Raw genomic sequence first — 13,485 nt, forward strand, 5'->3', positions numbered from 1 at the left:
TAATTTGCTCTTTGGAGGCAGTTTGTATCCTGGTCTTTGGAATGAAGTTGCTTAATTACTTTTAATCTCCTATGAGGTTGATTACAAGCTGCATGCTATGAGGTTTAGCAAAAATACGTATGTTTTCTCATTTATTTATGTGTTTTAGAAGTACAGGTGTCAGAAACATGTACTGTTAGCGTTTGGTTACAAGTACATGCCCACTTAATGATCCAGGCTGCTGGTCTCCTAGCAGGGGATGATGCAGCTATAAAATTCAGGCTTAGAAACTTGCACAATGAACACTTACCAGAAGCATAATGAATGAAAAACATCTGCTTGCTATGCAGAGCATTAAATTGTCTTCTGCTTCCAACACAGCAGGCTGGTGGAAGCATTCTTCTCAAGCACCACATAGGCTGAGATACACCCCTTTTCACTTAGTAGCCTGGAAATTACTTTGTCAGTTGGAAATTTAAGACTCGCAGAACTTTGAACAGTATCAGCTGAAAAGCAAAACCAAGTGGAGTAATGGGCAAAGTGTTAAAAGGACAGTTGTGCCTCCTGTATCAGTGAGAATGTAGAAAGGCTGTTTGGAAAGGTCTTTCCAATTCTTTAACATCACCTGTCCAAAATCACCACACAAGACTCAACAAAACCTCCGCAGATCAATATAAAAACTTCTTGATAGCAGGTGGGAGGAGGAGGAGAGGCCCTCAGGCCGTGTGAGGGTTATATAGAGTCATTCAGCCCTGACGCCAGCTGATCGTTTTTCCTTCCTGTTGGTGGCTTTGATTCAGAGTCGTGTATCATAAGACTTCTTGCGTTGTTTCTAGTGAGATTTGTTCCACACTTGGTACTGGAAACTCCCATCACTGCTTGGGTTTGTCCACCGCCGAGTGCCGTTCAACAGGCCCGGGAATCAGAATGGCAGTAGTTGTGTTCTAGTTGTAATGAAGGCACATGTTGGCCTGGACACGTTTTGGAAATGGTTTCTCTTTGGAACAAGAATGTATTGTGATTGGAAAGAGATGTTTGATTATGACCCTGCTGGTACACTGAAACAAGAACTGCAGGGCAGCCTCAATATTCATTAAGCTTGTGTCACAGGTCCTGAATTGCAGAGGAACCGCTGCTCCCACCACTTGGGTCTTGGCAGTTGAGGAAAAACAAGCAAACAAACAAAAAATGCCAAAACCCCCCCAAGCAGACTTTTCCTCCTCCCTACACCAGCCTCTGAGCTTAGTGCAATATTACTGGCAGCACCCCCGCCTTCCCAATCAGAATTGGTTTTAATGCATTTATTTTTAATTGGATTCTCTTTCCTGAAATGATACTCATAAAATACAGAATTGTATTTTATTTCAATCATGGGAACATATCTTTTCAAATAAAAAGCTGGAATCTTACCAAAGCACTTGACCCTGGGAGCAAACTGCTTAGAAATAAATGAAATCAAGTACTTGAATGCTAATTCACGAAATTCTCTGGACAGGCGATTCACTGCATGCCTGCTAAAGTAGTCCTGAAGCTGCTAATGAGCAATATTGTTTGCCTCTTTTGATTTTAAGAGTATTCCAATGTGAACAAAAGCTACTAGAAAACCTTAGCAGATTTGAGGTTGTAACAGGTCTGTGAAGGGTAAACCCAAGGGGGTTGTTGTTTACAGTGTTATTAGTTGCCAAGTAAGAGCACTGTATCTCCCATGCCTGCCAAATACGCTAAAACTGATCCTTGGTTAAATTCTTTCATGCTTCAGGATGAAGTTTCTCCCTGCAGGCCGTGCAGGTGTGAGGGATGGGTCTCCAGCGCTGCCTTGGTGCTGTCATCGCCCCCAAAGCACCTGATGGGTTTTCTTCAAACACCGTTAATCTCGCTGGTCAGAGGCAAGGCAGTAAAAGCAGGTCTTAATTAAGTAAAGGCACCAAACACTTCTATTAAAAGAGGTTTAATCCAGCATGGTTTCTGAATATTAACCATGTACTAGTTTCCAGCTGTGACATGCAGTACATTTTTTAATTAAAAAAAAGAGAAATACAAAACAATTGAATATAAAAACGAGCCCAGGTCCCCTGAAGTCACAGTACATGCCAGTAAAATATGACAATAGAAAAGGAAGAAACGTGGAGTTTCATACAGGAGAAGGTCCAAAGAGCCCTTTCTCTTAAAAGCAAAGATTATTTGTCACATTTGGAAGCCACCGTTTGTTTTGCTTTTGCTTCAGTGGTCTGGAAACAGGAGATGCAGGAGCTGCCTGTCGGACCACGCCGGGTCTGGGCGGCACCTTCAGCTCCCGTGGTGCTGGTACCGCGTCTGCGCCGCCAGCTGCCAGCAGCACTGCGGACCCCACTGCTCAGTGTGCCCCAAAGGAAATCTGCCTTCATTGCTTTATCCCTGGTTTTCATTTCCCATTAGTACCATCTGCTCTTGTATCAATTATTTTTAAGGCCACCTGTTCTGGTATTATATTAGGGTTTTTTTTAAATGTATACAGGTTTCATTGGAATAGACTGAGCTGATGCCATATCTAAGGAGTGAGACGTGCTTTTTCCAACCACTGTGTGGATGCAAGTATTGCAGGGTAGGTTGTGCTGCTCATTAAAACACCTTGTGAATGCTGGAGGCTTTTCTCACAGAATAGAAAACTATGAGATAAATCATGTCCTTTCTGTGGAAAAAACCAAACCAACCAACCAAAACCCACACACACCAAGAAAAGGGGTTTGGGCAAATGAATTTCATTGCAGACATTGCTTACTTTGGAGGTTGTTTTTTTGTTGTGTGTTGTTTCGGTTTTATTTCTCCTTTTCACAGTGGGAACAACATATTGCCCTCCTGGGGTCTGTGTATCCCGAGTTTTACACAACAGTTGTGTGTTTTGCAAACCCAGCGGACTAAGTCCAGTGCTACTTCTCATGGGAGGACCAGTGTTCACAACACAGCACGTGGGATCAGACGGCGACGTCTTGCACACAAAAATGTGCAGGCAGATGGTGGTGGATGGTGTTTGACAAGCCTTCTTACCTGGACGTGCCAACACCTACAAGGGCTTTCACACAAGTGGTAAGAAGGAGCTGGTAAGAATGATGCCTCGTCTGTTCTACCTCCTCTCTGTGGTGAAATTGCAGAAGATGTGGTGTGACCCCATCCAAGCAGCTTATAAAAGTGATATGGAACGTCTGGTGAGCCGGTGGCACAACTCTGCTTTGAGGTTTGTTCTTGCTGCAGATTTACAGTTGTCGCTTTTCTTGTCGCAGACAGGCAGTAGATAGAAATGTATTGAAACCAACATGTTAACGATAACCTATGCCTTCAGTGCTTGAGACAGTGGAATATTCAGATTTCGGATAGAGACATAATGTTAGTTAAGAAAGAAAAATACAAATAAAGTAGAGGCATTCTCAGCCTTTCTTCTTTGGCACAGCAAGAAGTATAAAAGCTATAGTGTTAAAGATTTGGAATTAAGAAATCACATTAAAAGCACCACCTATACATTTAAAATACTGTGTTCCCATTTACTCAGTACATTGTAGTGCTGAGTAAGGAGGGGCAGTGGAGAATTGAGATGTGCTGTTTGGATACAGATGTCTGGCGGGTTGAGAATCCGTAGTTCTGAAGGAGCGTCTAGTGGCATTGGGAATAGTCTCCTTTTCCACATCTGTGCTTTGGTGATTCCTTAAACAGGGAGGTGGGAAGAGGATACCGAGGCTGAAGTAAGGGAGATATTTCAATTGGCAGTGCACTCAGCTGAGGAAAGTGCTTGATCATCTTCCCTTCACGCTTGGTTGGTGTTTGGTTCTTCAGTCCGAGTCGGAATCTGAGTCTTCATCTGAAATGTAAAACAAAAAACAACAGTGAAAATGAAAATTGGAAATGTCCACGTGTTTTAAGACTAAGCAGCTTCATAATTCATCATAGTTGTGGCATACAAAATCAAGGTAGCAAAGAACAGAAACTGTTCTTACTGAGTCAGTGCTCTTGCTCCCCTGAGAAGGGTGAAATGGAGAAGAAAATCTCCCGTAACCAAAACGGAGAGTTTTACCCACCTTCCGACTTGCGCCCTTCAGGGGAATCAGAACTGCCTTGCTTCAGAAAAGTAACCAGGTCATTGAAGGTTATGTAGAAATCAATGGCAAACACTATTGTGGCTATAAATCCAAACACCTGAAACAGCAAAATAATATCTGTTACTGGTTTGCAAGGAGGCAGGTCTGCTGCAGAGTGGATTCTGGGGTTACCTGTCCGGTGTCAAAGCAGCAGCAGCGGGGCAAGAACAGGCTGGTTTTCAGCCTGAGAACCAGCGTTAATGCTCCATGTCTAAATGGAGTGACAAAGATTAAAACTAGGTCTGTGTTTTGAGATGATGTATGACCTGGGATGGTTTGGTAATGGTTGCTGGCTAACGCTACTAGGTATTGTTCTTCCCCGTCTTTTAAGATTATGCAGATTTTATTTATGTTACATACATTATTGATGCTTAGAGTCAAGTTACACAGGGACAGGCTGTATCTCATTTCTGAACACAGAATGCTGACGGCGGAGGCTCTCTCCCAGGTAGTCCATATACTGCAGGGTAAAAAGATACTACTCTTCTTTCAACCCATCCAGGTAGAATTAAGCAGTAGAGGCAGGAGGCTGAAATTACTTAATACAGACTGTCTTTAGTAGTAAGAGGTTTGATTTCTTTATGATTATTATTCCCTCCATTCAAGATCTTGATGTTCTTTGTAGGAACAGAGAAGTTTATCTTCCCTGTACAGCGGGTGAAATTCACAAGCAGAATAGGTGTCCCTAAGCAGTACAGCTAACACTGAGCAGCGCTGTCAGGGTGAAAACAACATTTGTTCAAAACCCATTCTTCTAAATAACCGACCACTTATCGCTTGCTTTAGGCAAATCTAATTCTGCTACTTCTGCTACTTGCAATGGCTTCAAAATTGAATTGCTTCTGAAGTGTGTCCACACGCAGTTCACCAAAATACCTAAGCGAAAAGCTCACGTCTACTTACTCCTGCCGCTTTAGATGCTCCGTCGCCATATTTTGAGACAGCAGCAATTGAAATGGCAAAGTAAATAATGGCAGCAGTGACGCACCGCAAGAAATCCTGTAAAATAAGCAACGTTGCATCCTCAGATTAGTCATGTAATTCCAACATACAAATTCCTCTGAAAATGGTTTCAGAAATGACCACTGAAAACTTCTGTTGTTGCACTGGTGGCTCTGCCTGATGCTGGAGTGTGCCTACAGCCTGCTGTTTTGTGGCAGATGAATTGCTCATCTGGGAAATATTTTTAAATGTGAGATGACCAGAATGTTGGCATTAGCTTCTGTTCCTGCAGATGTTCGTATAAATCCTACTCTTAACACGCGTGTGTCGGGCAGACCTTCAGGCTGAGAAGGGCTGTCTGTTGTGACGCGGGGCTTGGAGCGCAGCAAGAGCTGATGGCAAACCATTGGAAATGCTGCCAAAGTCCCATCTTTAAGCAGAGCTGCAGTACCACAGGCTCCAGCTCCCCTGGGAACAGGCCTGTGCTGGGCAACAAAGATGCTGAAGGGAGTGGAGCATCTCCCGGGTGAGGAAAGGCTGAGGGAGCTGGGGCTCTGGAGCTGGACAAGAGGAGACTGAGGGGTGACCTCATTCATGTTTACAGATATCTAAAGGGTGAGTGTCAGGAGGATGGAGCCAGGCTCTTCTCGGTGACAACCAATGATAGGACAAGGGGTAATGGGTTCAAACTGGAACACAAGAGGTTCCACTTAAATCTGAGAAGAAACTTCTTCTCAGTGAGGGTGGCAGAGCCTGGCCCAGGCTGCCCAGGGGGGTTGTGGAGTCTCCTTCTCTGCAGACATTCCAACCCGCCTGGACACCTTCCTGTGTAACCTCATCTGGGTGTTCCTGCTCCATGGGGGGATTGCACTGGATGAGCTTTCCAGGGCCCTTCCAATCCCTGACATTCTGGGATTCTGCTTTCTGTACAGAAGGAGGCCTGTCTGTACCAAATCCTCATTTAGGAGCTGGATACTTGGTTTAGCTTTAAAACTATGATTTTTTACTCAGCATGTACACTCGTAACTCCAGCAGCTGAACATCCCCATTGCTGTCACTGGAGCACGTGCTGCCGTGGCTGAGACTGCGGCTCTGCAGGGCAGCGGCCGTGCCCGGTAACACCAGCAGGGATGTGCTGGAGCAACAGTGTCTCTGAACTGGCTGTTAAATAAAGAGCTGTGATTCCCAGGGCAGATGTAAATCATGTGAGCTGGAATAATGGTATTTTGACCTCTGTTCACAATTAGATCTTCTGCCTTTTCAGAACAGATGGATGAATAAGATACTGTCTCAAAACACTAATCCTGTAAGAAACTTGACTCCTCTGAAATCAGGATGAGGTCAATTATCTACATTCTGCGGCTGGAGTATATTATGGTAATGGACATAATAAACATACTAGTGCCTTTTCTGTCTTAGTTCTGGAGTCAGATGCACGTAGAAAATGGGAAAACAATGGAACTGAAATTACCATCGGAAAACCATACACACTTTGATAGTCAAAGTCACTGTTTTTGTTTTATCCAGTGGCCTTGCTAATGTTTGGTTTTTTATACATTGAGAGCTGTAACTCAAATCTCACTATTACAAACTATTGCAAATTTGTGCCAAAAGACTGGATTAGCGTTTTCTTTAAGTACTGCTGGACAAATGCTCGGTTTACAATGTGTGTCTGAAGCAACAGAGACATCCAGTGGCTGGTGTGCACTGGGCACCTGCAGCTGGAACAGCTGGCGGGTTCCCTCTGTGAATGCACCCGCGGAGCCTCCCCCTCTACAACAGTCCGTGTGTGTGTGTGTGTGAGTGACTCTGCATCTCAACAACACTCACCTGGGAACTTTAAAACATTTTATAAAGCGTATGCATTACTATACAGCATGCCTCTGTCTCCCCGTTTGTAAGGATGGCAATATTAAGGAGACTCCAGCAGTGGTCAGACTGACTTAGGCTGATGTTGCCTGCTTCTGATAAGCCATTTGTTTGGAATCAGGCATAAATTCTGTGCTTTAATAAAATCATGCTTGGTGTCAGCACCAAGAAATCTATAGTCTGTAGTATAGCATAGTTTAAAGAGTGCTTTGAGACCTCTGAATGAGAGGCAATATGGGCAGGTTTCTAATAAGGAGCTGAAGCTGCTAACAGCCTGAACTCCCACATAGTCCCTTTTACCCACGTTATACTGTACAATTACATCTGCGTTTTTACACTGCACATTTCACTTACTGCCAAAGGCCAGTAGAGTCCTTTAAACTTCTCATTAAGCTTGGAGGCATAGGCAAAAAACAGAAACAGTGCCAGCAGAAACTCCAGGAGTGGTGCCATCATGAAAGAGGCAGCTAGAGACGCTATGTAGCAGATAAAGATGATAAATGACAGCACCTAGAGAGAAGGGAGAACACTGGTTATTCGCATGCAGAGCAGAGCCTGGGGCAGCTGCTCAGCTTTGAAGCGTTATTCTCCCTGTGTATGTGGCAGCGCTGCTGCTGATGGTGTATCTTGTTTCCTACTTGTTTTTTTTCCTTGGGCCAAATGAATTTTCTTGTTTAGCATGGAATGTATCTAAAGTAGTGGCATTTATTTCAATGTGTGTGAAATCAGCTTTCCGGAGAGCTCGGTGGATTTGCACCTCCCCGAGTCAGTAATTGCTCTGGCTTGTAAACAGCTCTGGCAACAAAACTCTGAAAATAGAGCGGGGGGCATTGCCAGGCAAATGGAGCTTTAAGCTTTGAACTGTGATAGTTCTCCTTTGACATCCAAATCATTGCTCAGACAGCCCTCGGTAACGCAGCATTTATAATCTCAGAGTTGAAAGAAAAAAGTCTGATGGATAGAAAAGAGCTGAGACTTAATGATTCTGTGTTTTCTGGAACTCTCCGGTTCTAGTTTTCCAGCTATTTTAGAGAGTAATGGGATAGATAACTCCCACAGATTTGTTTCATCTCCATGACATTTCCTACCTTTACAAAATAATAAAAATGGCATTTATTTTCCCATTCAATTAAAATACCTTTAGAATATAGTTTATGGCCCAAAATAGAAAATTTCACAATGGGAAAATGGCTAAAGAAGATGCATTTTCACCTAAGCCAGGCAGTGCTCAAGTGCTGGGCTACTTCTGGACTTTCAGCTACTGTATTTGTATGTGAGAGTGGAAGGTGAGGGAACCACGAAGAAACTTTGAATTCAATGGTGTCCTGGGAGCTGGTCACCTGCAAGAAGAGGCTCCAGCCCTACTGCTTTACTGCCTCACATCAACTGCTCACTGTTCTCCTCAAATTAGCTTAAAATTTCACAAGTAGCTGAATGAAAGGTTCTCTGCGGGTGTGAGGATTGTGTGCCAGGGACACCCGAGCTGCTCTTTCAGCCTTTCCCAGAGATGCTCTCGGGCAGCGTGGCAGTAGGTAGTTTGAGCACCAGATTACAAAGATGGTTTCAGCTTGTCATTGGGACACTGAGGTTCTTTGAGACAAACATATGGCAACCTGAAAGTTGTTCTAAAAATGACAAACTCAAAAGCAACTTTCAGAATATAGCCTGACCCCTCTAAAGGCTCTCAAATGATCCACTGCACATCGTACTTGTTCTGCACCGTTCTTCCTGAAGCTGTGTATTTAAACATGATTTCACAGAAAGGTCAAGCAATGCGATCTTGCTTTTTTCTAACAGCTGTGTCTATGCTTAAAAAAAAAGGGCAGAGAGGAAGTTGTGGGGCTCAATGCAGTTGCAAGATCACTTCTAGCACTTTATGACTCAGAAAGCAATGCTGCTTCTCTGAGGAAAAAAAAAAATGTAGTGTTTTATCCATTTGTATTTACACAAGGGAGTTTCTTTTTCCTTTGGGATGACACCCTTGGCATGGAGAGCAGCCCCGAGTCTGGAGTTGTTCCTGCGCCGCTGTGGAAAGGTTGGTGTGATTGTTGCCAGCTTCGCTGGGGAGGAATAAATACGTGGATGTAGAAGCTGTAGGGCAGCAAAGAACAGAGCAGGATCCTTTCACAGTCCGGCAGTGGCAAGATTATAAACAGTCCTGGCAAAACGAGAGGCCAAATTCTTCATTTAGCACCTTTTTTTTGTAAGAATGGGAATGCACATAAAAGAGATAGAACTATTACATTTTACTTGTCCTTTTTTAAAGGAACTTCTTTGGTATTGCATTTCAAAAAGTAACTTTCTCCCATGTAATTATTACTTAATATTGTGTTGCTGGTAATCTTAAATTGGCCAGGTGCTATGAAGTTATGCATCATCATATAAGCAGGGCTCATCCTGGACAAAGGCTTTGCACAGCGCAGCTCAGGTTTGTTCTGAAGCTCAGTTCAGAGAAGACTGAAAAGACAGAATAAAGACAGGAAAAGAGGAGAAAAACACAATCATTTCTACATCCTTTGTGTCGCTACGAACCTGACACAGCCTTATACAGGACAGCCTTACATATTCATACTATATTTTTGTTAAAAGAAAAGTAGTGCCAGTGCATAATGGCTTCGCGGGATGCTAATAAAGTATTCACCAGGACAAACACAAAGGCTGGACTGAAATAGCCGGGTTGAGCAGCGCAATGTGTCACTGTGGGTCTTGTCTGGACAAGCTCTGGTGGCAGGGATGAGAGTGGCTGTTAAATGGTTCCAATACAGGACAGGAGGAACTGACAAATGCATCTCTTAAGGGGGAAAAAGCATGGATGAGATGTTGACCTTCAAGATAGCAATTTGAGTATTTAGGAAAAAGAAGTAGCTGAAGAGGAGTATTATAGGGAGAAAATAGAGAAAAAACATTAACCTGGTAGATACAGAATGGTGATTAGAAAGTGGAGGAGCAAGGCAGTGAGAATAAATAGGCTCAGGAGAGACAGCAAAGTTTATACATGTACTTGATGTTGCTCCTTCTTTGTGGCTGTGTAGCTATCCCAGGTGGAATAAAAAATTAATAAGGCAGGAAGATCAAAAGGAAAAGGAGTGGGGAGGAACTTCCTTCTCTGAATAAAATTTGAGATTATAATTAAGCTTCTTGCAGTAATCAGCTTCATCACCAGCCTGACTTGCTCTAGAGGAAGCACCAGATTGCCCAGACCTGGAAGCCCACAGAGCGGTTCACAGGCTGACCCGAACAATACACCCAAAGGCTGTGAAGATCCGTACTACACGTGCACATGTGTGTAAAGGTATTTTTACAAAGCGGCTACAGCAGTTTGGGTCAGTGTGCACAAAGCAACCCCCGGCGGCAGCGCTGCACCCCCCCCGCAGCTGCGCCGCACCAGCGCCACTGGGACAGGGCAGGGACAGGCAGCTGTGTGAGCTGACAGTCGGAGGTGGATCACTACAGTTTATGACAGCTGAACTGACCGTTTGCCAGCCGCTCCTGGGCAAAACAAGACTTTTTAATGAGGTTACTTCCACCAAGTACACAACCAGCACGGTCACTGGGCTGAGGGAATTTCCTAAAGCCAACTCCTGTTCCCTTTCTGCCACAGACTGAAAAAGAGAAGCATAGTCATCTGCCCCAGTCAAGATATGTTTGCAAGTTGCTGCTTTGCTTTGATGGCAATATGTTTTTCGGTATATGGTGGTTTGCCTTTTGAATATTGAAAAACCTGACTCGGCATTTGCTGTAGCTGAACAGAACCTCTGATGGACCTGCAGAGGTGCCAGGTTTTGCTTGACTTCAAGGACGGAGAAATAAAGTGCATTTCTCGTGACTTGCCAAGCCACCGAATAATAATGTGACAGAGGTATTCAGTAACAATTATGAGAACCCCATTTAGTTTCTAAACAAAAGACACTATTCAAAATCTGTATCCCATGAATATTATTTACATATATTTATGCAGGACCCAGCCCCACCCCCCCATTAGTACTACGTCAAAGAGGAAAAATCAAACATTCAAGACAAGAAGTACAAAGCTAATGATGAAACACAGATTTAAACTGTGATAGATTCAGCTTGGACTCATCTTCAGTTATTTGGCACTGCATTTCTCTAATTGCGTACAGACTGGGTTTGTTCTGGGGTCTGCGTGTCTTCAAGGATTTCTTCTGGCAAAGCTGAGACAACTGGAGAGAAGCTCCGGCTGCATCCCCTGTGCCAGGGACGCGGGTGCTGCAAGGAGCAGGAGCTTCGCTGCAGCTCTGCCCGCTGGGGTTTTAGGGCCGCTTCAGCCGGCCAAACCCTCGGGGAGCCCCGAGTGGCCTTACAAAGGATAAATCCCTGTTTGTCAAGACACAGCAGCTTTTATTCCTCTGAGGAGGTACAGTCAGCACTTCTCTATGACAACAAAAGGGTGAGTCCGATCCCATGACCAAAACAGTATTCCTCAAATATGTCATCATTCCGAGATGTTGAAAAGCCAGGCCCTCTGCAGGTCCTGATATACTGGCTGTAAGCTTCTATAGGAAATTCCAATATAGTTTACAGTATGTAACAAGAACGTGGGCCAAAGGAGCAAAGTGAATTGAGTTTGGTATCTTTTAAATGTGTGGGTTTTTAAACTACACATGCTGTATGAGTGATGGGTTGGCACCTGGAATTTCTACATTTTTGGTGGAGCTAATAGAACCTCTGGCCTTCTGCTACCCAGCCCGAGGCCCGTGATCCCCACCACAGGAGTCATAGTCATCCTCATCTCCCGAATGGATGGTTTTCCTCTCAAGGGCAGGCTCCCATCTCCGGCTGCTCCCCTTGCCCTCTGCCGCAGGGCAGTGCCCGCGGCCTCGGACTCGCAGGCTGGTACAAAGTCGCTGCCTCCTCCTGCCCGTTCCTTCCCTTCCTCGTGCTTGGCTTTCCTCGTTTCCCTCTGAGCTAGCACAGCAGGCAGCCAGAGACACCTTACACATCAACACTGCTCCATGAACCTGGCTGCTAGTTTGGGCTGTCCCAATATTTGATTACCTGCTGTCAAAACTCCAGCTAAAATTACAGAGAACTTAGTGTTTAACTTTCTCATTACTAGTGTGAATGACGTTGAAGGAATAATTTCTATCAACTATCTTCCTCTTGAATTTTAACTTTTGATTGTTGAAATACCCACTACCCATGGGGTAGGTTTTCTCTCTCCTCCCAGGTGGGTACTCTTTCAGCTGTCAGGCTTTAAGCCTTTGTAGGTAAAATACTAGAAAGTGTTGCACCAAAAATCAAAGGCCTGTAGTTACCACCAGCCCAGATCTCAGAACTGCAGTGTATTTCTGGGGGACCAATGTTTCCATCACCAGACTAAGTTCGTTTCTAATGATTCTTATTTGGTACTTTCACAGTAAGCTCACTGGCTCCATAGCAGGAACAAGTGTGTCCCTCTGAGGGGACTTTTGGAGCGTTCAGGAGAAAAGCTGAGAGATCATGATGACACATATAATGCCAAACGTTATAAATTAATGAGTAAGATCTGTCTTGACATCCTGAGGAGAAGCTCTTGTAAACCATGCATGGCACTAGGAGATAATGCAAATCTGGTCAGGAGTGGTCACACTGCAAATAGGTTAAAATGAAATCAACCCCAGTTTGAACTGAAAAGGGGTTCCTGCTAAACGGGAACACACTTAAGGCACTGGAAGCTTAACGTGACAGATTTTTTTTGTTTCCTACCGTGCTCTGCCTGAGCACAACCAACTAAACTTTCAGTCCCGAAGTTTCCCCGATATTAGTGGGGCTGTTCCCCTGTTTTTCCCGTCGGTTGCGCTCTCGGCCACCATCACGCTGCAGTCAGACGAACGACACCGAGAAGGGTCTCTCAGCCTAGAAACGGGGTGAGCCCGCTGCCCTTCGCGCCGCCCGTCTCTGGAGGGAGCGGGCGCGTCCCCGGGGGACACGCACGGAGCCCCCGGGGGCGGGGCGGTCCGCCCCCCCACCCCCCGCATCCGTCCGAACCCCCACCCGGGTCCGCGCTTCCCGGCCGCCCCTGCCCTTACCGACTCGGCGAGGAGGAGCTGCCCCTTGCGGGAGCACAGGAACTCCCGGGGGGGCAGGAGCGAGCGCAGCCCGGGCGGCGGGGCGGCCCCCGCGGGCTCGGGCTCGTCCATGGCTGCGGGCGGGAGCGCTGGCGGATCGGGCGCTGTGCGGTGCTCGCTTTTTTTTTTTTTTTTGAAGGAGGGAAGCGGAAATCGTGACACTGCGGAAACGTGAAAAAAAGTTTCAGCATCCCCAAATCTGGGGGGTGGCGGCCGAGCGCTCGGGGCGGTTCCGCCGGGGCGCGTCCGCTGCCCCAGCCCATTGCTGCCGGGGTCCCGCTGGGTCTCGCAGGGCAGCGCGGCCCCGGGCAGCCCCCGGAGCGCCAGGCCGGCTCCGCTCCCGCTGCGGGGCCCGGCGGAGCCGGGGGGCAGCCGGCGGTGGCCGCTCCCGGTCAGGGGCCCCTTCCCTTGTTCACTTCGGTCCCTTGCGCCGGATCAGCCCCGAAGCGCCGTTCCCCGCCGGGCCGCTCGCTGTGCCGCTCGGACACCCGGCGCAACCCACAGGGACCGAACCGCAGCGC

The 13,485-nt window shown here is 46.0% G+C and overlaps 1 protein-coding gene across 1 annotated transcript; it reads right to left on the reverse strand.

Moving 5' to 3' along the window:
* Positions 1 to 1,911: 1,911 nt before the first annotated feature.
* CMTM3 (CKLF like MARVEL transmembrane domain containing 3) lies at positions 1,912 to 13,120 on the reverse strand. The gene is made up of 5 exons (XM_082062691.1): positions 12,926 to 13,120; positions 7,251 to 7,406; positions 4,989 to 5,084; positions 4,026 to 4,143; positions 1,912 to 3,808 (listed from the first exon to the last, which is right to left on the reverse strand). Exons 1-5 carry the CDS (start codon positions 13,034 to 13,036, stop codon positions 3,780 to 3,782), a joined length of 510 nt encoding a protein of 169 aa, XP_081918817.1. The 5' UTR covers positions 13,037 to 13,120; the 3' UTR covers positions 1,912 to 3,779.
* Positions 13,121 to 13,485: the final 365 nt, after the last annotated feature.

Source organism: Streptopelia decaocto, assembly GCF_964273445.1.
Source record: "Streptopelia decaocto genome assembly, chromosome: 11".
Classification (NCBI taxonomy): domain Eukaryota; kingdom Metazoa; phylum Chordata; class Aves; order Columbiformes; family Columbidae; genus Streptopelia; species Streptopelia decaocto.

What these genes read in the sequence shown, in the direction of transcription:
- CMTM3 (XM_082062691.1), bottom strand. Translation starts at nt 13,036, where the DNA reads ATGGACGAGCCCGAGCCCGCGGGGGCCGCCCCGCCGCCCGGGCTGCGC. An exon ending in GAGCATCTAAAGCGGCAGGA is followed by an intron (nt 4,144 to 4,988) that starts GTAAGTAGACGT and finishes TTGCTGTTTCAG; the next exon opens with GTGTTTGGATTTATAGCCAC. An exon ending in TGAAGGGCGCAAGTCGGAAG is followed by an intron (nt 3,809 to 4,025) that starts GTGGGTAAAACT and finishes TTTACATTTCAG; the next exon opens with ATGAAGACTCAGATTCCGAC.